General features: G+C 40.5%; 3 protein-coding genes across 7 annotated transcripts; 1 reads left to right on the forward strand and 2 right to left on the reverse strand.

The window, feature by feature from the left end:
- Positions 1-876: 876 nt before the first annotated feature.
- On the reverse strand, positions 877-9,444 carry LOC108918318 (protein RER1). 2 transcript variants are annotated; one of them, XM_018725443.2, is made up of 7 exons: positions 9,217-9,444; positions 6,459-6,546; positions 5,893-5,997; positions 5,548-5,647; positions 5,088-5,166; positions 3,197-3,332; positions 877-3,030 (listed from the first exon to the last, which is right to left on the reverse strand). In XM_018725443.2, exons 2-7 carry the CDS (start codon positions 6,537-6,539, stop codon positions 2,941-2,943), a joined length of 591 nt encoding a protein of 196 aa, XP_018580959.1. In that variant the 5' UTR covers positions 6,540-6,546; positions 9,217-9,444; the 3' UTR covers positions 877-2,940. The 2 variants fall into 2 exon arrangements, with proteins under 2 accessions (XP_018580959.1, XP_018580960.1); XM_018725444.2 differs by lacking the exon at positions 9,217-9,444 and adding an exon at positions 8,751-8,946.
- Positions 9,445-13,633: 4,189 nt separating this feature from the next.
- LOC108918549 (TAR DNA-binding protein 43-like) lies at positions 13,634-18,533 on the forward strand. 4 transcript variants are annotated; one of them, XR_001964852.2, is made up of 7 exons: positions 13,638-14,768; positions 15,073-15,236; positions 15,723-15,863; positions 16,066-16,236; positions 16,329-16,413; positions 17,309-17,455; positions 18,263-18,533. XR_001964852.2 is itself a non-coding variant. In XM_018725930.1 (6 exons), the coding sequence occupies exons 1-6, from the start codon at positions 14,528-14,530 to the stop codon at positions 17,401-17,403; spliced, it is 948 nt and encodes a 315-aa protein (XP_018581446.1). In that variant the 5' UTR covers positions 13,639-14,527; the 3' UTR covers positions 17,404-18,214. The 4 variants fall into 4 exon arrangements, 2 of the variants coding, with proteins under 2 accessions (XP_018581445.1, XP_018581446.1); XR_001964851.2 differs by having other exon boundaries at positions 13,639-14,768; positions 16,329-16,464; positions 18,263-18,532; XM_018725930.1 differs by lacking the exon at positions 18,263-18,533 and having other exon boundaries at positions 13,639-14,768; positions 16,329-16,464; positions 17,309-18,214.
- Positions 18,534-18,541: 8 nt separating this feature from the next.
- On the reverse strand, positions 18,542-22,094 carry cenps (centromere protein S). The gene is made up of 5 exons (XM_018725931.2): positions 21,958-22,094; positions 21,422-21,545; positions 21,034-21,067; positions 20,757-20,823; positions 18,542-20,241 (listed from the first exon to the last, which is right to left on the reverse strand). The coding sequence occupies exons 1-5, from the start codon at positions 21,982-21,984 to the stop codon at positions 20,092-20,094; spliced, it is 402 nt and encodes a 133-aa protein (XP_018581447.1). The 5' UTR covers positions 21,985-22,094; the 3' UTR covers positions 18,542-20,091.
- Between the last annotated feature and the right edge of the window lie 940 nt (positions 22,095-23,034).

Consider the following 23,034-nt stretch of genomic DNA (forward strand, 5'->3'; position numbering starts at 1 on the left):
ATGAAATCCAAAAGCTTTGAATTGCAGTAATGACAAATAAATCCATTCTGAGCAAATTAAATGCATACCTTGCACACCAATTCATCATGTAGTGGGATGAACTTGTGTGAAATCATTCTTTTAAGCAAATTCCTACTGTAAGGGAGTTGAATTATCGTTATTTCTTACGGAAAAACGTTTATGTAAAGTTAATTAAAATACCAGAAAAGACATTTTATGTCTGACAATGATAAAATCTACATATTTTATATTTGTAATAATATTATTTCTAGCCTGTCTTCTAATGTTATACTTTCTTTTATTATCAATAACAGACTGTCCAGTGGAGGGTCACAGAGCTCCATTATATAGCATGGAAGCATAGAGCATGAGGCAGGGCATCCCCTCAGCGGAGATATTTTGATCATTTAGCTGACAGATGTCTACAATATAAAGAAATAAATTTCACAAAATCACTCTCTGTGTATTTCACTTTGCAAAACACACAGGCACTATACTTTTAGATGCGCTGTGTAGCATTATTAACAAATGTTTCAGGCTAGATGACCTTCTCTTGACTTCCAGACTTTAAATTTTATGTACACTAGAGTAAGGGTATTCAGCTGCTCAGTGGGTGTGGGTTTGAATCCTGCTTAGAGTGTGCAGAGTTTGCATGTTCTCCCACTGCAAGGAGACAGGCATGGTAAAAGGCAATGGTAAACCATCTCTTTTCCCTTCCTTTCCCAAGAAAACCACATGAATAGAAGTTCAGTTGGATTTGACTCAATGGCACTTCCAAGGGTATTCATGTAATCAGAGCTGTTTTGTACAGCTGTTAGATGATTTTAAAAAAAATTGAGTTGATAGATGTTTACAGTTTATTTGTAAAAGGCCGTGTGATAGGACACAAGTTTGAATCCCTAATTCTCACTGGTACACAAATGTGACAAGTCCACAGCTATTACACTTAGTCTAATTTTCAGTTAAGAGTAGGACCTTTGTAATACCATGACACAGCAAGCTTCTTTTTAAAAAAAAAAAAAAAAAACTTTATACATTTTTACATGTGGAAAAAAAATTCTGAATACATTCCAGCCTTACATGTAATTAAGGTAGACTACATTTAAGAAGATGTTTTTCTTTGACTTCACTCACGTCACTCATTTTGTTTGTGGAGTAGGCAAACCACTCTATTAGGATACTGGGCTCAATCTGCAGGTGTTTTAAGTGTTGCATGTAATGCTCATTCATCTTGCAAATTAACTATTTGCACATTTTTTTCCTGACAGCACAAATACAGACAAAGTTATGCAGGCAGATATTGATCAGGTTTAATTAAACTTTCACTTTGCGTAATTAAATTATCACTGATGTTTCAGACTTAAGATCAAAACTACACATACATAAGATTTTTAAAAGCATAAAGAAACAGTTCAAGAATTTGGAATGAAAAATTACCCACGTTTTTTTTTTTTCTCTGCATATCAACCTGACAACATGCAAACTTGTTACGTGTCTTGCAGCAGGACTACAACCCAATTTCTCATGACTGGACAGATTTGACACTGTATATTTAGAATAGTAATGTGTTGAAACACTAAATCGTAAAATGCATTAATTTTCAATACAATAAACACGATGAACCGAAGCAGGATGAATGACATCCTTTTCTCAAGGGGCATTTCAGGCTTTTCAGATTTTTAGCCATTTTATCACAAAACCCTTCTGGTATAACAACAAAAAAAAAATAAATTTGAAATTAATTTTTCTGCAAATCTGCAAGACTAAAGGTTATAACTTCCTAATTTTCCTTATGTTACTTCTGCAAAGAGAGAGAGAAAAATTGTATGGAATGCTAGCACTTTTTGAAACTATGATGATCAACGAAAAATGTGTGCACACTGTAAATGAATTAAACTGACATTAGGAAACCTCAGATAAATTTAAAGCCTCTGTATGTCTCTAACCTTATGACAATTTTACAAGGCAACGTACAACACTGCAAACGCATGTGCACATACATGTAGTAGGGACAATACTTTTATTTAATAAAGGTAAAAATATTCTGCTCGCAAGGCAACATTTTCCTTTTTAGATGCTTTCACTTTAAAGCAAAAACTTTATCCAGAGTAGAATAAACCCTGACAGCCCAATTTTGAAAACTACAGTAAAACTTCAGTCTAATGATAAAAATGCAAAGCCCAGCATCCTTCAGACCTGGGATGACAGGCCAATAGCTGCAACTTTGTGCCGGTTCATCAGAACAAGTGGTACCACAAGGACTTCCCTTCAGTGGAGCTGCTTTCAACGATGACTTAGTTATCACTCTTTCTATAATGGTTTTCATACAGCCATTTGTCTTGCATTCATATGCCTGGTGATGGAAATGAGATTTAATAATCCTACACTATAAAAGGCTAAGCAAGTATTTAGTGAATCAAAATTACTACAAAAAGACATCACAATAAACACCCATAAGTTAAAAAAGGATGGTTTTTATGTGTACTTTTCCAGTGGATTCACAAAACCCTTAAGTGGATCACTAACTGTCCAGAAAGAATGCTACATTGTGGTTATAACTCCTGAGGGCCTCAGGATGAGAACTACCACCAATGAAACAATACTGAGATCTGAAGTGGGGATTCTTAATTAATCCATATCCAGAGCTCATACACTTGTGTGTGCTGCTGGACCTCAGCTTTTTTCAGTTTACTTTTAACCTGCAGTACACAAAGCACACTGCATTTCCCTAAAGAAGGAAAAAAAAAAGAAACCCCCCCACACACATTCCAAATGTGTCCACTTAGCTTCATAGGAAGTAAACACCCTGTAGCAAAGACACTTTGCTTACATATTTCTTCTTGCCATCTAATACCATAAACAGCCCCCCAGCCCCATTCCCTATCATACCTACAGTATAACACATTTTAAATGATTAGATTGTTTCAAACGGAAACTGTTTTAACTAGCAAATGTTTTTCCTGTGTCTTCTTTGCCTCTGTAGGTCCTCTTCCCATGGGTGAAGGGTATATATCTGTACTTGATCATATGCTGTAAAAATAAATGAATCCACAATCAGACAAAAATATTCATTTCCATTTCAAATAATGAGAGCTACCAATTTCTTACCTTTCAGTTAAGTAAACAACAAAGACGACAACCTATGGGGCTTAATGGTTTGCTGCACAGGCAAAACATGCGCCCCTAGTTCCATTACCTTTATCTGCCTCTTCATGGTAATGCAGAACAACATGATGAAGTACATAACAAGTATCGGCCAGAAAACTGGCACATTGAAGGCTTCAAAGAATGTCATCATCATGGCAATGACAATGCCCTTTGTTGCAGAATGCCTGAAACAGAAAGAAGAATTGTAGTGTGAGAGGATACTTTATTCTAAGGAAATCAGTGAATGGTGACATAAAAAATAAAATATGCACAACTGCTAAAACCACAGAACGTGGAGGCATTTTCTATGAGGAAACAAAAAAATTCCCCCTAAAAAACCAAACAATAATTACACATGCAAGTATGCATTTACTCGTAAGAAGGCTTGGGAGAATATTCCGTTAATGCCACTAAAAAACTCCCGGATTTAACAGTTTCCCTGTGAAATCCTACAAGATGGTGTGTCCTAAAATATGCCATACACTTGGAATTAGGATGTTTGAAAAGTCATTTTCCACAGTTCTGAAACACTGCGTAAATTCACCTGGATTTTAAACAAAGGATCTAATGCACTACAATTTTTTTCTTTCTACCTGAGAATATGATTACTGCAGCAACCAAATCATTGGCCTGAGGCCAGAAACCTTTCTTCCCAAAACTATCATAGTAGACCAATCCGGAATTGTAAAAGATAAATATGGCTCCAATAATGTGTGTAATTTTTTTAAATGTAAAAATTGTATTGTAAAAGATGAACAGCCAGTCCTGGTTATTCTTATTAATCCTGAAAAAGCATTTAATAGGGTAGAATGGAGTTTGTTATTTGCTATTCTGCTAGAGATGTTTGTCATAAAACCATTACAAAGATTTTACTCTTTCTCCATTTTTATTTACAATAATTATTAAACCTTTGGCTAAAGCTGTCAGGAGAAATAAAGCACCAGTGTTTTCCTAATATCCAGGACTCATGACCTTTGTCTTTCTTCCAGAAATTTCCCAAGATTCAGTCTTTATCCAATAATATTTCTGTATTCAATACTGTAACTTGGATACATTAAGAGATACCAGAGCTCAACTGGATTAACCCTGTTGCTCTTAACTCAGATGGCCTCTTGACACTTACACACGAGATGTCAAAAAGGGAGGTGAATGTTTCACATCCAGTTACAATTCAAATAACGACACGTGTAATCCCCTCAGAAACAACTCTGGTAGTATACAAATAGTATACATTATCTAACGGTGATTTTTAAATGCACTTACAGTTGACATACTTCATTGCAGCCCAAGTTAGGAGACTACTGTATTGCACAAAACCAGCAGATAAAGATACACTTAAATGCTCAACGGCTCTTGAATTGTCTTTAAGCTCTGTACAGCAGATGCACTTTATACATTTTAGATGCTCAGTTTTTTTTTTCCCCCCCCTGCATTTTGATTAATTTATTCAATTCAACAGTGAGCACATGCACACAGCACATAAACATTTTGAAGGCTTTACAGAATTATCATAAGGCTGGTGGGTGAGGAGCAACTGCAGGAATGTTAAGATGATTACACAACTGGCAGTGAGATTACGATTTATGATGTCAGATGTGTCAAATATGAAACTCAAGTTTTTTCAAGAAGCTGTGGAACTCCTGGTAACAAGTGGCAAATAACCATCTAGAGATGACAAGGGACTACAAAACACTACCTTCAAAAAAAAAAAAAAGTGTACTTGTTGAGTCAGTCAGGAAGGCCATACAAGTAATCTAATATTCAACAGAACACAGGAAAAAATAAACTAAATAATATAATTAATAAAAACACAGCTAATAGAATAAACTTCATTCCTCTAAGAAAAAAATATGCAGGCTATACAACTATAGACCAAAAAAAACCCATAAAATTACTACAGTAATAAACAGCAACGATAAATAGAAAAACAAAGTTCTCACCAAAATTTAAATTCTGGCAGTCTCCTGATGAAAGGGCGGAATTCCTCATTCTGCTTTGTAGGTAATTCAGGTCCTTCGTCTATGAAAAATATGCACAAAGTTGATACAGTCCTAACAATCTCGGATTTGAAAGCAGCAAAAACTTTAGCTGTCATTTCCTGGTGAAATGTATAGATATTTTTTTCTGAACCGCTTGTCCCATACGGGGTCGCGGGGAGCCGGAGCCTAACCCGGCAACACAGGGCGTAAGGCCGGAGGGGGAGAGGACACACCCAGGACGGGACGCCAGTCCGTCGCAAGGCACCCCAAGCGGGACTCGAACCCCAGACCCACCAGAGAACAGGACCCAGGCCAACGCGCCCCCTCTATGTATAGATATCTCTTTTTAAAACTTCTTAATATTGCTCAAAAGCACATTTTCTTCAACTTGCTCAGTGAACTCAAATGAATTCAAACTTGCCTGAATCTTCCAGTAGTGATGGATCCACTTTTGGTGATAGAAATGCAATGAACAGGTTGAGATGGTAGATCCCAAGAGCGTAGGTGACTATATACCATCCCTACCAACACAAAGCAGAGGAAGTTAACATTACATGACACTTAAAACATTGACTAAGGTATTCTATTTTTGAATTCACCATACAATTTATTACTGTACATTTAAGTTTATTTACATCCACAATTTTTATATATACCAATGTGACTTTCTTTGAAAGTACAAAAAGAATGTCAATTCAAGCAGTATTAGCTAGTAATAAAACAGTGATGTAAAACTGAGTTCCCATGAAAATGTTTGTTGTTATACCTGTAGGAAATACACTCTAATCATGTAGATGACAGTTAAAAGAAGAGTAACTCCCCATCGCACAGCTGAGAAGGGTGTTGACTTGTCCAGCCAGGACTGATAAATCTGAGGTTGGGGGTGGGGGGGAAGAGAAATCCATTATTGTGACAAATTCAAATTAAAATACATGTACTGTATGGGTACTTAACTAAAATGGGTTGCAGTGATACAAAGGCAGAGTGTGCAACAAACATGCCAGTCCACAGCAGGTTAATAATAGGCACATTCAATCAGGTACTAAAGAGTCATGAGTTCACCTGAACACAATGTCTCTGGAATATGGAAATCCCAAGTACACACATGAAAAACAATGAAACACAAAGAAAGCAGACTGCAGACAGAGTTGGGGATGGATTTTAGCCTAAGTTACTTCATACTAAAATGATATTGTTTCAACATAGGAAATACTGTTGTTCTTTTAAAATAAAATTAAAACCTTTAAGGTGTACACAAATGCACATTGCATTTAAATGTGACAAATCTTTAGACAAACACAGAAAGCAGGAATATTGAATATATGTCAATACCTGCCCAAGCCGTATGAAGAAGCTGCTGATCACTGATGGTTTCCCATGGATTGACTCTCCTGCACTGTCACCTTCTGACATTCTGCCCCTAAAAAGAAAAAAAAAAAAAGCCTTTTTTCCATTAGGGTTACATTAGCAAAATTTGATACGTGTGATCTGGTTGCTCCATTTCCTTCATTGGCAGTAAACCAAAGAACCACGTACTACATGCAGGAATCATAGACTGATAAGTCACTGAAGAGATTCCAGACAAAGCTTGTATGATTACAGATAACACACCCTTCAGCAGGTTTACATTCTCTAGCTACAGCCACTCTAGGGGGTTTGTTTTTCCTCTACTCTGTTGCCAGCTGATCATGTCACCAGCATAAAGTACATTGTAAATAACTCTACTATAACTTTCAGAGCTGTGAAAAAGTATTTAGAACCTTTTCTAAATTTCTCTTTTTTGTAGCTTTTGACATTTAATGTCAACAGATTATCAGTTTCAGTAATATATTTACATTTACATTTATTCACTAAGCAGAAGCTTTCCTCCAAAGCGACTTACAATAGATACTATGTAGTGTTATGAGCCCACACAACTTATTCGCCATGGTGACTTACACTGCTAGATACACTACTTACAATGAGTAACTCATCCATACATCAGTGGAACACACAGTTTCTGTGTCAGTCACACACTATGGGGGAACCTGAACAGCATGTCTTTGGACTGTGGGGGGAAACCAGAGCACCCGAAGGAAACCCACGCAGACACGGGGGAGAACATGCAAACTCCACACAGACTGAGCGGGGATCAAATTCATGTCCTCTCGCACCACCCAGGCGCTGTGAGACAGTAGTGCTACCCGCTGTGCCACCGTGCCGCCCCAATATATGAACAGAGCCTGAGAGAGGAAAAAGCCAAACCACTATTTAATTTCCTTGGTGTGGAACATAATGACATGTTCAGTCATACATGTGAAAAGGTAACTGGTTATGGCATCTTTAGCTGCAATGACTGCAAGTAAACGCTTGCTGTAACTATTGACCTGGGTCCCAGTTCACTAAAAAGGAATTCTGGCCCACGACTCCATCCATGCTCAACTCCACCTACGAGCAGCTCTCCTGCCAAAAAAATTCTCCACAAGTAAGGTGTAAAACCATCAGTGATGTCAAAAAGAACCCCAAATATTTTTATGCACAACACTGTATGTGTATTAAAGTATTGGATTACTTGTGTTTACTTTTACACCAATTATTCTAGTTGCATTTACTACATTAATATATTTACATTTATTCATTTACCAGACGCTGTTCTGCAACGTGACATACACATTTCAGGAAAAAAGAAATACAATGATTACATCAACAGAAAAGATATTTGAATGCAGATACCTGATTCTAAAATAAAGTCAATTTGTTTTCCACAAGCATGTATGTGATCATCAGTGGACTTATTTCCAGATTTGTCAATGCATGTTGTTAAGTCTCTTCAAGACACAACAATACAGAAGAACAAATTGTAAAAAATGTTCTGATCCAGAAAAGGCCTGACAACTTATCCTGATTCAACTTTTTTTTTTTTTTTTTTACAAGTCAAGGCACATCTAGGATGTGTGGTGACATAGAGCAAAGGTTATTTCTAAGCACTTCGGGAAAGCTCCTCTGACCTAGAAACAGATTAACAGTTTTTGCATATATTATACAAAACAGATGAATGAATAGCTCTTTGAAATCCCCCAAATTTTAACTCCTCCCCTAAACCAACAATATCTCAGGGCTCTGAACCCTCTCTCCTTCTCGTCGCGGCTCAAAGATCTGACAAACGTGTCTTGTGCATTCATCACTTTTCCCCCAATGCAAAATTTACACAACTGATCACGTAGAAAATTACTTGCTAAATGATTTTTAAAGCCATTGTTTACCTTGTAGCTAGTCAGAGCGTGTACGGCAACAACTTTTGTAACCGTAGCAACAACTTTTCCGTTAAAATATAATTAAGACAACAATCTGTTCAATGCTGCCAAGTAGCAAACCTTCTCTCGGCGACATCATAATATGCACGTCAAAATTGCACTGCTGTGTTAGGAAGACACTACTGTGTCAGGGGAGTGCTCTTTCAGCGATTCTGAAGCACGTAGTAATTTAAAGACACTGACTGACTGACTGAAAAGACCACCTGACGAGTCAATTAGCTCGCTTGCTACACTACTAGTACTAGTAGTAGTAGTAAATAGTAGTGCTGCCTTCACAAATCGCACACCCACACAGATAAAACTGTCTCGGTACAGTTAGAATTTCACTAACCTGTTCACTGAATTTTCTTACGTTAACGTTACCGCTGTCTTCTACATCTCATGAAAATAAACTGAGAAATCCCCTCAGGCCACTTATTCTGTAAAATGTCAGCAAGTAGTATCTTTACTATTATAGCCACAATCAAGTTAGCGAACCCCCGATTTTAATTAATGCTAAAAGGATACTGGATGTTGTAGTCCATAGCGCACACCTCCGGCCCACAAACAGCACTCGCAGGTCATCAACAACACCGACTACCATCAGCCAGTGCGAACTGGGAAGAGTCCACTAGCAGTAATGCAATGAATACGCGACGGTGAGCAAGATGCCTCAAAAATGTGATAATGTCGGGAACGTAGAGCATTAATTTATTTCAACGGCAATTCGTGGCATTAAGAAAGAAAACAGCAGAACCCTATTTGAACTGTTTTACATAATAAAATACGCATACCCCCGCAATGAATAGTTAGCTTACCCGCTGATGTCGTAGTGTTCACTATCGTCTTGCGCTCGTTCTCGACTAGTAGCTCCTCGAAGCTGAGTCTGCGTGGGAACACGTCAGAATTTCTGCGACAGCGTGCAACACAGAGCAGACGAGCTCAATCGAGCCCAGAACCTAGGTTGGGTTAGCAGAGCTCGACAAGTCTGAGTTTAAAGACCTATATGAGAAAACAAACATAAATTCCAGTTGTTTGTACATCGTCGACCAATATCAACAAATTACATTCAGTTACTTCAATAAGTTCTGTAACTTTGTCTACAATCGATAAGTTATAAATACTGCCATATTGCATTTTATTAAACTAATTGTAAGGTGAAACAGTAAGACTAACAGTAAACATGATGATCATGTCACACTGAAATTTTTGTTCGTAAAAATACGATATATGCAGTGTGTTACAAATTATAGGTAGAATAATTGTGTATCTGTCGCTTTAAAAATATTTTCCGTAGACATAATGTTTTGCTTTCATTTACTTGTTTAACACTGGGTCGTTTTTTGCTACTGGATGTGTACAAATTGGAGGTGTGGATGAGGTTTACTTTACTGACAAAAAAGTTAGGATCGTGAAGAAAACAACAAGGAATACTCCTACGTGCCCTACGTAATTTAAATTAATTTCGTATTAAAAATGCATCTACTAGTACTTCTGAAATCTCAACACAAAAACTAAACAGGAGAAAATTCTAAAAATGCTGCGTGTAATGGATGTGAATCACTGTTACTTTTATTTTCATACGGCAAATATAAAATAATTGAAGAATGTCTAATAGGAGAGCAGATGGGTTCGAGCTGTAGGAGAGGGATTCGTTTGAATCCCACGTGCCCTTACTACAAATTACTCCAGTAAAAATACCCTGGTGTATACACGGATACACAATTATGAAGCGAATTCTCTATTGTGTTTTTGTAGCTTGATGTCAAGTTAAAATGGGAACACTCCGCGGATCTGCAGACCAACCTACGGGGATGAAGTGTACAGTATTATAGAGCGACGGTCACAAGCAACGTCCCCCATCGCCTGCGGAGCAGCGAATACCGGAGCGCCGCGTAGCGGTGACCATCTGTAACTACATCTCACATGTACCGTGTTACGAAACGCAGTAAAGTTTCTCTCCTTAAAGAGAGGGGGAAAATAATGTTTAGAAATGCTTAAATAATATATACATAAGTATAAACGCAAAATTTAATTTATGCTAGGCAAGAAACATAAGTGATCATATGTTCTGGATTATTTAACATTGTATGTACAAGTTTCACACATTTTTCCCCCAGCTGACTCTTACAGTGATTACACAGCTGGGTAATTTAGTGTAAGTACCTTGCTGAAAGGTACTAGAGCTGGGATTCGAACCTGAAACCATTGGCTCCAAAATGCAGCTGCTCTAACCACCATGCAACTAACTGTTCCTTCTAACTGAACAGACACTTGTTTTGGAAATTTTGGATTTAAAATATTAACCCGCATTTATCTCTTAAAGCATCTGTTTCAGTGTTTTTAAATATATGACTACCAAAACAATTATCATTAACTCTGACTATTTACAGTGTAGGGGGGTGCAGTGGGTTGGACCGGGTCCTGCTCTCCTGTGGGTCTGGGGTTCAAGTCCTGCTTGGGGTGCCTTGTGATGGACTGGCGTCCCGTCCTGGGTGTGTCCCCTCCTCCTCCAGCCATATGCCCTGAGTTGCTGGGTTAGGGTCCGGCTCCCCGCACCCTCGTATGGGACAAGCGGTTCAGAAAGTGTGTATTTACAGTGTAATCAGCATGATTTAGTTATTTATACTGAGTGAAGCCTTAAATAATGAACAAATGGTCAAAACATACATGGACCATGCCGTATTTCTGAAAGACCTGTTTGGCAAAATACCCTTCCTACAATAACACTATGAAGGAAAATTTTTAAAAAAGTGAAAGTTAAGTATTTATTAACACAGAGAAATTACAATACTTGTATCATATTTCAACAAAACATGTTATATGAAGTACACAGATGGACAAAGACATTAACACACGATGGGATAGAAAAATATATTCATACATATAAAAAATATATCCATAGTCATTTAAAAGTCATTATCAAAATATTTACTGGGTGAATTCAAGAAATCTAATTATAGTCAAGAAATTGACTTCCTCCAGGTTACTCTGTTTTAATCAAAAGTGTAAAAGGGGGAGTGTAAACTGTAAAGGTTTATACAACAAAGTAGTGAAGCCAGAAGCTTGCCAAATGTCAAAGCTATACAACCCCATGGGGTCAGTAGGTAACAGATTTTAATAACATGGGTTTATAACCATACGGTGGTTGACAGTTCAAGATCCATTTCTTCCGTCTGGCATGGCAGAAGGGATAGCTTCTAACCCCAGGCTATCCAAATTCCAAGGCCATGCTTAATAGTTAATAGTGTTACCCAATTCCTATTGTGTTGTATTTTGTAAATGTTTTTAACTTATTTGTAATCTTAATGTTATTTTTTTTACCCCTCCGAGCTTGCAGAAAAAGACATTTCATTGCCAGCAACCACTGCTGTATGTTGTATTGTTGTGCATTTGATAAATAAACCATTGACTGATTGACTGAGTATATCGAGAGCATGGTGTTTCCCCAGAACTGGTCCAGAAAAGAATTAATGAAGAATTTCTTAATCCCAGAGAAAGCAGTGTTAAAGGGTGTGTTTTAAAAATGTGCTACAATGAGTTAGTGGACTTATTCACAGGTATCTACATTATTCTGTTAAGTGACACTTCTCCAAAGCAACTTACAATGCTCAAAAGGTACTATAGCTAGAAGGGAATTGAACCTGTAACCTTTGGGTCCAAAGGGAGGAGTTTGACCTACTATGCTACCCGTTGTCCCAGCTTTAACAACTCACTGAAAGAATCTCAAATCCCTGCATGCTTCAAAAAACACAACCATCATCTCTGTGCCAAAGAAGACACTAGTGGATGGTCTCATTGACCACAGACCAGTTGCACAAACTCCAACAGTGATGAATGCTTTGAGAGACTGGTGCTAGGACATATTAACTCCCTCCCACAGGGCAGTGTGCTGAACCCCCTGCTCTACTGCTTCTTCATGTATGACTGCATGGCCAAATACAGCTCCAACTCCACCATTCTTTTGATCACGACACCACCATCATAGGCCCATCACCAGCAGTGTTGAGATGACCTACAGAGAGATGTGCCTTCTGTGACAGCGGTGCCAGGTGAAGAACGCTCACCGACGCCTTTACTTCCTCAAACGCCTGAGGAAAGTCCGAATATCTCCAGCTCTACTCATCAGGTGCACAGTGGAGTCCACCGTGACCGGTTGAATCACATCCTGGTACAACATCTGCTCAGCCTAGAATCGCAAAGCACTACAGAGGGTGCTGAGGTCAGCCCAGAATATCAGTGGAACTCAGATGCCCCCTGTAGAAGATATGAAGAGCACACATTGCCTTAGAAAGGCAAACATCATTATTAAAAAGCTCAGTGACCCTGCACAAGCATTTTTCTCTCCCTCCCCTCTGGCAGGAGGTACAGTGCCTGACTATTAGCACTCGCACCACAACACTCAAGACATCTTCTACCCACAGGCCATAATGGTTACTCCCAACACCCACTCACACGAAAAGACTTGACCTGGTGTGTCTTTCTGTATATATTGTCCTGGTGTTGCACATAATGTTTCAGTGTTACATGCATTGTCTGTTTATTGGTTTTGTATTTACTGTCTGTGTACTGATTGCCTAATTTCTATTTATAACCTTAGTCTGCAGGAGACCAGCAAGCAAGACTTTCATTTCAACTTGAGAGGAACATTGCACTAGACTGCAGCAGCATACACCATACAAACAGCAAACAAAGAAATAAATACGTAAAGAAATATATTTAAATAAGGTAGCGGAGAGGAATCTTTGTAGCACCTAGTCTTAAGAGGTCGATGCTCCCTGCAGGCAGCGAGAGGACTAGAACCTCATGGCTGCTGGTAGAAACGAAAAATATCAGTAAATTATGTTAAGTTGTTATAGTGGCTTTGGACAAGGTATCAGTGAAATACATAATAATAATAATAGCAAGTGACAACTGTACTTTAAGTTCTAATTATAAACATTCGAAGACCAGCAGCCACATCTGATCCAGAAACAAAAAAGCACGACAGAGTTTTGTAGCTGCAGCGAAACGACACATAAATTTTGAGCAATTTCGTCTCATGAGCCTATTTTCGTGCTCTCCCTTCTGAAGACAGTACAGTACAGTACAGTACACCGCGGAGCGGAACTCGTACACTAACACTGCGCCCGGTCGGAGAGCTGCTCGTCCGTCGCGCGCAGCGTTACTTCCTTTTGTTTCACACGCCATGACGTCATTGCCATGCATTCCAGCGCGAAGAGCTGTTTACCCATAATAAACTCCTAAAGAATTTCTGAAAAATTTTGTGCTATCTAGTTATGCAAACCGCGATTTAAAGTAACGGAACGCGACCGTAGATTAGTCGGTTTAATTAATGGATTTTGTTGCCGGACTGTACCACAATTCGCCTGCATGGCATGTCACGTGCAGTGGATTATTTCAAACGTTTATTATGTGCGAATAAAAAATGAACAGTCATAGAGGGTCGTTTCTGTCCCATATGAAAGTTATGTGTGTGTCTTAATACGGTAGTTTAGCTTTCAGAGGCGGCCTCCTTCGGCGGGTAATAAGACCTCCCCAAACGAAGACGTAACTCCCCGAATGACACAGACAGGGCAGCCATTTTGATTTGAAGTTTGCGAAGAAAGGAGTTGCATATTACGTTGGTTTTTCTGTCTTGCCGTTCGAATAATCGATTCAACGCATTCGCGTTAGACGCTTTTATTGCGTTGCGGCAGAAATAACAATTTACGTTTCAACTATCTGTCCGAATAGAAATCTGTAGCCGCGCCGCAAGCAACGCGGAAAAGCCCTCATTCATTTTCGAAAACGTGCTTCGTGTTCCTGGCCTTTCATGGCCACCCGGGTAGGCTAGCTGGTTAATTTTTAAAAAGTAAGAATCCGAGACCCGCACGCGGTTAGAACTTCGAATCGGCCCTCGCTCGTGCCTCCGCCGAACTGCGCCCAGGAAGAGGGAAACTTACTTACTTAGCAGACTGAGACTCGCGAAGCCCACACTTGACTTGTGTTGTGTCACTTGTCTGATTGTGTAGCTCGCTGCTAGTATTATTAGCCGCGCGACCCGACCGCCGCAATCCCGCACACGGACGCCGGAGCCCGACGAAACCCGAACGCACGCACGCAGCGCTTTCGTTTCGGAGCGACGCCATGGCAGAGCTGTACATTCGCGTGGCCGAGGACGAGAACGAGGAGCCCATGGAGATCCCCTCGGAGGACGACGGCACGGTGCTGCTTTCCACGGTGGCGGCCCAGTTTCCCGGGGCGTGCGGCCTGCGCTACCGCAGCCCCGTGTCCCAGTGCATGCGGGGCGTCCGCCTCGTGGAGGGCGTGCTGCACGCGCCCGAGAACGGCTGGGGCAACCTGGTCTACATCGTGAACTATCCCAAAGGTAGGGGCGCTCGGCTCGGCCGCCACGGGGGCAGGGCAGCGCGGAGTCTGTCTGTCTGTGTGTGTGTGTGTGTGTGTGTGTGTGTGTGTGTGTGTGGCAGAGTCCCAGATCATCTGCGTCGGTTGTTCTTAATCGAACTTGTGTGAAAGTTAGTTGGTGGACGTCGTCTCGAGGCGAGGAAGTGGCCCCTGGCTTCTGTTCTGGAAGGTAACACGCACAGGGCGCGCGCGTGCGCGTGTGTTGTTGTTGTGCGAATCGCGGTTCTTAACTAGCGTGGAAAATGTGTGTTGCGCTCGATCTCCAGATAACAAGAGGAAAATGGACGAGATCGACGCTTCTTCGGCGGTCAAGATAAAGAGGGGCGATCAGAAGACATCAGACCTGATCGTCCTGGGTTTGCCCTGGAAAACTTCCGAGCAAGATCTGAAGGACTACTTCAGCACTTTTGGGGAAGTTATTATGGTGCAGGTGAGCGGATGGATGCAGCCGCACGATTGCTTGCACATCCGGTGTCCAGCAGGTGGCGCGGTGGTTTAGAGCCGCAACCCTCGGACCCAAAGGTCGCAGGTTCGAATCCCACCTCCGGCTGTAGTACCTTGACCTGAGCAAGGTCCTTACCGTAAATTTCTCCAGTAAAATGACCCGGCTGTATAAATGGGTAAATAATTGTCGGTAACGCTGCAAGGTGCTTTGGGAAAAGTGTCAGCTAAATGAATAAATCTAATGGAAAGTGAGTAATGAATCATTTCAATCCCATAAATCAGTCCGTTTATGAAAGTCCAAACCTGCGGTGTTCCGAAAAAGCTGAATGTCCTCGGATCCCGTTCCGTCGATGATACTTGTGATCAGAGGTAACTGGTTGTTGCCATCGGAGTCGCTGTCCACTTAAGTTTTATTCCATGTCACAGATAGGGTTACCTTGAGTACTAAATGCTGACAATGTTCTCTTCTTAGGTCAAACGAGATGTGAAAACTGGAAATTCTAAAGGGTTCGGCTTTGTAAGGTTCACTGATTATGAGGCACAAGTGAAAGTGATGTCACAGCGGCACATGATTGATGGAAGATGGTGTGACTGTAAACTTCCTAACTCTAAGGTATTTTTGTCTCCATCCCGTGGTTGTCATCCCTTTATTTCAATCGCGCCGTGTCACTAGTACAGTCGGCGTTAACGTGGACGTTAAGAAGTGGAACTCGGCCTGAACTCGGACTGCCCTGTCCGAGTTAAAAGGAGGCTGGGGAGAGGGGTGGCTTTCCGTGCCTGACATCTCTTGCACGTTTGTGTTCTTTGTGTGACAGCAAGGCCCCGATGAGCCCATGAGGAGCAGAAAAGTGTTTGTGGGCCGCTGTACTGAAGACATGACTGCTGAAGAGCTCCGCCAGTTCTTCATGCAGTATGGCGAAGTCACAGATGTCTTCATACCCAAGCCATTCCGGGCCTTTGCATTTGTCACCTTTGCCGATGATCAGGTAATCGGGTGTGGCGGTCGCCGCTTTTCTTTCACTGGTGCCATCTGCGGTTTTACGGTAACCGGTGTGCATCTTGTGTGTGTATTCCGCAGGTTGCCCAGTCTCTCTGTGGCGAGGACCTGATCATTAAGGGCGTCAGCGTACACATCTCCAATGCAGAGCCTAAGCATAACAATAGTAGGCAAATGATGGACCGCGGGGGCCGGTTTGGGAACGGAGGGTTTGGAGGTCAGGGCTTTGGCAACAATCGTGGTGGGCTTGGGAATAGTACTAACAACATGGGTAGTAGTGTAAATTTTGGTGCTTTTAGTTTAAACCCAGCTATGATGGCTGCTGCGCAGGCTGCCCTGCAAAGCAGCTGGGGCATGATGGGTATGCTGGCCGGTCAGCAGGGCCAGTCGGCCGCCTCTGGCAGTACTCCTGCTGGGCAAACTAGCACGACTCGGGAGCAGAGCCAGTCCTTCAGCTCGGGCAGCAACAGTTATGGCACAAGCTCCGCTAGCCTGGGCTGGGGGACTGGCTCTAATTCCGGCAGCAGCAGTAGTGGTTTCAACTCCAGCTTTGGCTCCAGTATGGAGTCAAAGTCATCAGGCTGGGGAATGTAGCTTGTTTTTGAAGTGTTTGCACTTCTAGATAGTATGGTAAGTATTTTGAAAAAGAAAAAAAGGAGGAAAAAAAAAAAAAAAAACTTTTCCCCAAGATTAACTTGTAATATTCTTGGTATTTAAAATGCAGTTTTGCCTTTCTTTTTGTTACTAGAACATACAATGAATGTTTTTGTACATTGGGGTTAGCCTGCACATGAGAAATGTGAAGTGGTTGAAGTGAATTGTTTGCCAGTATCAAGAGTTAAAACACTACTTAAAGTGTGATTTATTTAGTTTTTCATGTTAAAATGAAAATTTAGTGGCAAACTAGATTGTGATTTAGTAATGCTATGAAATTTCCTGAGTATTATTTCAGTATATGTTCAACCACAGTCTTATTGGTTTGTCTTGAATTAGGTTCTGTTTGCAGTTTCTCTTTTTTTAAACGTTTTACGGAAAAGCCTTCATTGAAATCTCTTCTGCAGTTCACCACCTCTTTTCCAATTTCCCGGGAAGAAGCCCCTCATTGGCAGCAATGTTCGAGCGGTCTCAGTATCAGTTCCCCTCTTCCCATGTGTAAATGCTATGCCATCAAAGAGCGCAGCTTCACTCTACATATACTGTGTTAGACGGTGGGTGTTGCCTTTTTTCTCTCCACTTTTTTCATGGAATACAAATCTTTTTCTGTGCTAATAACGCTTTTGAGAACATTGAGTGGGATTGGAGGATGGATTGGTGGTGGCCAGGCGTGAGACTGAGTATGAGCGAACGGAGAGAGAAAAAGAACGAAGCAAGTGTGGAAAAGACTGGTTGTGCGATGAAAGGAAAAGAGCGCCTAATGACTGCGAGAGCTTGGACGAACCTGTGGCTTTGGTGCGCGAGTGTGAACGGGAGAAGCCTTGGCAGCAGTCCCAAGAAAGCGTGTTTGAGGCATCACAAGGACATTCAATAACTTCTGCTTGGAGGTCCCTAGTGGGCTTTTTGGTTTGTTTTCACCCCCTTCCTTTAGTGTTATGATTAAACATAAAAGTAGAAAACAATGTAGTGGAATGTTTAGCAGTATGCATATTTGTAACTTTCCTTGCTATATTATCTGATGTGAATGCTGTATGGTGTGTGCTCTACTTTCCTTGTCATTGAACTGTCAGTGTGTACACGTGACTTGATGCTGGTGATGTTTGTGCTGAGGACACTGGGGGAGCTTGAGGCATGTGTGATGGTGTAAGTGATCTGTGTCTAAATGGTGAGATCTGGAAGTCTTTCAGAGTCCTTTTAGACTGCTTTTGTTCAGTGTGTTGAGTGCATTTTTTATGACGTGTCGATTGAAGGGAGATCTCTAATAAAGTTAATTTGAATAGGCATTTGTCTATTTAATATTCATTTTGGCAATTGGATTTTTAATTGAAATGCAAAAATCCTTATTTAATTCACATATTTAGGGACCTTGGATACTGCTGACCAGGCTGACACCTGAATCCAGAGAAGTCTATTTTCAGAAGACTGAAGACCGGAGTCGATGGAGTGTTGATGGTCCCAACAGTAACTGTGAGGGATGGCAGCTGAATGCCTTTACCTGAAAAGGGGCTTCTTCACTTTCTAACCATGATCCCTGGAAATACCTCACATTTAAATGGACAATTTAAAATGGGAACGGGGCGGGGGTTAAGGGAGACCCTTTTTTTTTTTTTTTTTTTTTTTCTTTTCTTTTTTGCTTGTCCCCCCCCCCCCCCCATCTCTAAACCCAAATTCCTTTTAAAACAAGAGTGGATTATTGGCTAGAATTTTTAGTAAGCCAAATATACCTTGCATTATTTGAATTATATATGAAAACTCAGTGCAAGTTTGTTGATCGTTTGATTTCAGAGTAAATGTTTAGAACAAAACTGGGTAATTTCTTTGAAAGCAAAGTCTCCTATGTTTAAATGTTTCAAACACATGTTAATGGGATAAATTTTACAGAAAATTTGTGTGCGCTACATTATTTGACAATGCCGATTCTTTACAGGTTTTCTTCTGTTGATACAGTATAATAGTATGAGTTGTAGTAGGTCATTTTTAGGACACGTTTGGACATTTGTGATAAAGTACGCAAAAGGATTGCTGTAAGACTTGTATTTTGCAAAGGATGATATTAATTGCAAAGGTAAAAGCTGATACCTGGAACCACATAACTTGTCATACATTTTCTCCATTATTTTAATCCCATGAATTGTACATTTTCTACTTTTTTAAAGTTTCTTCAATAAATTTGTGTAATTATGAAACATTTAGGTGCACAATTAAAGAAACTTGGATAGTGTAATACCAGATTTTGTAGTTAAATTAAGTTCCATTCATTCAAGTGGTTCAGTCAACTGAAAATATGGGTATTACTCATGGATCTTCAGTGTGTAGCAAGTCTGAATAGTACCAGTGTAAATCATTTACATTTTGTTTCTTTTGACAGATGTTTCTTCTGCCATTTTAAAAGATCATTTTCCAGTGTTCACAGCTAATGTCTGATACTACATTTAACTGCAATAAATGCTCTGTGTGTGAGAACTACCTGAATATGGTCAAAAGTAGCTGAAGGCATAGGACTGCTATATGTTAAGAGGCAGTAATCTGTGTGAAATCTGCTTTATTTTTATAGTCTTCAAAATGTTGAAAGTATATGGTCATGAAAAAAAGACCTGAGGAATTGATTTCATACATGGTAATATCCTACTCACAACCACAAGGGAGTTGAGTACAACAGTAGGGTGCTGCTGTCATTGTTCACCAGAGAGGTACAAGAACAATCCAGTGGCCACAGCCACTTGTAGGAAGATTTGATTTCTACAAATAACCTTGAACTACATCTTCACTATGTGGTTTTATACATCAAAAAACCTTTAAGCCCTTGTCTACTGACTGATAAAAGCTAAATTAAAATGCTTTTCAGTTTTAATGACATGTGCCACTCCAAAGATTGATACAATCAATTGAAAAACAATGTTTTTATTGGGTTTTTCATAACAGTCTCCAAAATGCGTACTGCATTGTGGAGAATGAACTGTTAAGAGATTTGTGCCAATGTCTGGAGCTTTTTTTTTTTTTTTTTTTTTATAAACAGTTCAGTATTACTCTGGTTGATTCTGTGCTTTCCTTCCTGTCTGTCACACTGATTTGCACTTCGAAGGGGGAGTAGGGAGAACAGACATGTACGACATGTATGCATGTCACTACGTACAAAGCGTTTTACACCTTTTCTCCTTTTCATGGAAGACACCTCAGGAAATTCCTCATTTTAGGTCATGTCACAATCCTCATTGCCTGCAGTTCCAGCCCCAGTCTGGCCATCCTCACTCTTCCTTTTTCCTGTGTTCTTCTTCCTCCGTTCCTTTTGCTCTTGGTTTGTTGATGCAAGCTCCTCGCTCCTCCTCGTAATGTGGTTGTACTGCAAGAAGAATCCAAAGTACTTTTTTCCCCCTCTAGACAGCAAGCATGTTGAACAATAGACAAAATTCTTATATTTACAAGGTTCATTCCTAAATTGTTAAATGGCAGACTTCAGTCCTACTGGGAAAAAGAGGGAAAAAAAATTGTCCTTTGCATTTTTACTTTGACAGGTCTGAAATAAGATTAATGAATGCAGGTGTAGAGTGGGTAACCCGGACAACTTGTAAAGGAATGCCAAAGTAGATTTTCGGTAACAAGTTGAACCATACTTTTTTTTTTTTTTCCTACCTTAATATATAATAACACAAGTAAATCTTGGAGAAGCCATCTAGTGTGCTATCCTGTGTGTCCAGGGTGACTGTTTTAAATCCAGTTTTGACTTGCAATTAAGGTTTGTGGCCAAAGAAATACTCATCTTTAGCAGTGTCTGATCTAGGTGTTATTTCAGCCCCCTTCGTCATGCCACTTGCATGAAGAACTTGAGTGTGAAAGGAAGTTTCTCTGCATCCTCACCAGTGCCGTACTTCTCCGAGCCACCAGCTTGACATCCTCCGAATTCACCGTGGTCCTTTTTGCATGCCTGAGATGAGAATGAAACAACCCTTCAGAAAGCACATTAAAAAGTCACACAGATTAATGCATATCACAGGTATGGCCACATTATATTCGTGAAGTAAACTACTTTGCAATACAAATTTCTACATTTTCAATGAGCCCAGGAAAAGCTTTATTCTACAGTTCAGTTGTATTACTTTACATGATAGTTGGGTAATTATTTTAAACAGAATACCTTGCAAAGGCCTCCAGATCTTTTGCAAAAATGTCTGTAATGGAACACAAGCCAGGCAACAATTTAGACGAGTGTTTACATAAAGACCAACGGATACTTTGAACGATACACACATTTTGAAGCAGGAACACAGGTACAAAGCCAACATGTAAAACAAAACAAAACAAAAAAAAAAAAACGAAAAATAACCGAAACAGCCAAACAATGAATGAGATGAGCATGAATGTCACTCGTCGGTTGATTCACGGGAGGCACGGTGGTGCAGCGGGTAGCGCTGGTGCCTCGCAGAGTCCGGGTTCCAAAGACACGTGTCTCAGATACACCGCCCATCTAAACCGCCCTAGTGTGTGAAAGAGCCGTCTATGGCCGCCCGTCCGCCCGCACCCACCGCACTGCCTGTAGGTGGTCTCCGCAATGGCCGCCAGCACCTCCTTGTTGAACCTCTTCCCACCGTCTCCTCCAATATCCTCGCACAGGCGGCCGACTGTGAAGTGCAGCGCAGCTTTCAGTCTCTGCACAGGCCGGAGACAAGACGAAGAAAAGGTTAGCGACACCTGACCGTCACTGCCTGGGACACAGTTAGCGCACAGCAAGCTCGCCGCGTCACCTCAAACTTTTTTTTTTTTCTTTATTATTATTAAACAAATCACACACAATACCAGAACATTAATTCAGAACAGTCAACTTAGCCAGGGGGAATTAAAAAAAAAAAAAAACGTAAATTATAAAACACTCCAATAATAACCAAATATTACATCACAAGACCTAAGCGTCACCTCAAACTCAAAGTCAGCCACCAGAACGCGGTCACACTATGTGACTGACTGACTGACTAGATTAACTTTTAAATATCGCGGGCAAAAGCCATAAAAGTGCCTTTCCCGCGTCTTCAAAAAAAAGCCACGGTGTGTTGTTGTCGACAACCTGGTGAAGTGAGAAGTCTTCGTCCATTTTTTCAGAGTTTAGTCACGGCCGACGTTTTATCACGTCCAACGTAATACGTGAGAGGATAATTGCGACAAGTAAGTCTGCCGCGACAATCCCGCAAACAGACATTGAATCGTTGCCGCTAACTTTGATATCGTATTTCCCGTCAAGTTTTACCGCGGTCTACGGAAGCTGAGATAGGACATAAATTTCGTGACTCAAAGTCAAACGCGCACGTTGTAGAAAAGTTCGCCAGTGGCTGTGAAAGTACATGAACTAACTACATTCTGCATAGGCAGATACTAAATCTGAAGTGCAGGGGCTTTTGAAGTCTCACCCAGCAAATGAAATCTCAAGTTTAGTTTGTGAATGGTGTGTGGATAATGGTTTCCATGGCTCAAACCCAGATTGTACAGTACAGTATTAGTTTTGGTATGAACTTTTCCAGCACTCCTGTTTTACACCTACCAATCAAGCTGAAAGAATCACCAGTGACAGATAGCTCTCAACTAAGTAAATTTCCATTGACATTTATTCATTTAGCAGACCCCTTTCTCCAAAGTAAGGTACAACTCAAAGAATAGTGCATTTTTGATGTACTCTTACATAGTCCAATACACCACCCTTTAATCCACATACATTATATGAGTAGCTGCAAATAGAATTGGTAGTGAGTATTTTTAAACTGATAATGTTGTTAAAGTTTATGGGGCAGACACAGTAGGAGGGAAGTGGGTCTAAAACAGATATTTTGAGGCCCTTCTTCAACATTGAGCATGATCCAGCAGTTTTGAGTGTGGGAGGGAGCTCATTCCACCACAGTGTAACCTGAACCGATAACCTTGGGGCTTTAGATTTTGGGCCTCTTGTGTGTGGGACCACCAGGCATCCAGAAGTGCAACTATCTGTAAACTCATGCTAGCCAAATACTTTGGATGTGCTCTAAGTCTGTAAGCAACTTCACTCTGAAACAACTGTAAAAGACCACACATATGAGATTTCATTACATTCCAAAACATATGTTTCAACTCATTCTACAGTGAAAAATTTTGAAATACATAATAGCTGTAATTT

The sequence above is a fragment of the Scleropages formosus genome, chromosome 22 (genome assembly GCF_900964775.1).
Source record: "Scleropages formosus chromosome 22, fSclFor1.1, whole genome shotgun sequence".
Classification (NCBI taxonomy): Eukaryota; Metazoa; Chordata; class Actinopteri; order Osteoglossiformes; family Osteoglossidae; genus Scleropages; species Scleropages formosus.

What these genes read in the sequence shown, in the direction of transcription:
- cenps (XM_018725931.2), bottom strand. Translation starts at nt 21,984, where the DNA reads ATGGACGAAGACTTCTCACTTCACCAG. An exon ending in GACCACCTACAGGCAGTGCG is followed by an intron (nt 21,068 to 21,421) that starts GTGGGTGCGGGC and finishes GTTCCATTACAG; the next exon opens with ACATTTTTGCAAAAGATCTG. An exon ending in CTCGGAGAAGTACGGCACTG is followed by an intron (nt 20,242 to 20,756) that starts GTGAGGATGCAG and finishes TTCTTCTTGCAG; the next exon opens with TACAACCACATTACGAGGAG.
- LOC108918318 (XM_018725443.2), bottom strand. Translation starts at nt 6,539, where the DNA reads ATGTCAGAAGGTGACAGTGCAGGAGAGTCAATCCATGGGAAACCATCA. An exon ending in CTGCCAGAATTTAAATTTTG is followed by an intron (nt 3,333 to 5,087) that starts GTGAGAACTTTG and finishes TTTCTGTTTCAG; the next exon opens with GCATTCTGCAACAAAGGGCA. An exon ending in CCATGAAGAGGCAGATAAAG is followed by an intron (nt 3,031 to 3,196) that starts GTAATGGAACTA and finishes TTATTTTTACAG; the next exon opens with CATATGATCAAGTACAGATA.
- LOC108918549 (XM_018725929.2), top strand. Translation starts at nt 14,528, where the DNA reads ATGGCAGAGCTGTACATTCGCGTGGCCGAGGACGAGAACGAGGAGCCC. An exon ending in CATCGTGAACTATCCCAAAG is followed by an intron (nt 14,769 to 15,072) that starts GTAGGGGCGCTC and finishes CTCGATCTCCAG; the next exon opens with ATAACAAGAGGAAAATGGAC. An exon ending in TCACCTTTGCCGATGATCAG is followed by an intron (nt 16,237 to 16,328) that starts GTAATCGGGTGT and finishes TGTATTCCGCAG; the next exon opens with GTTGCCCAGTCTCTCTGTGG.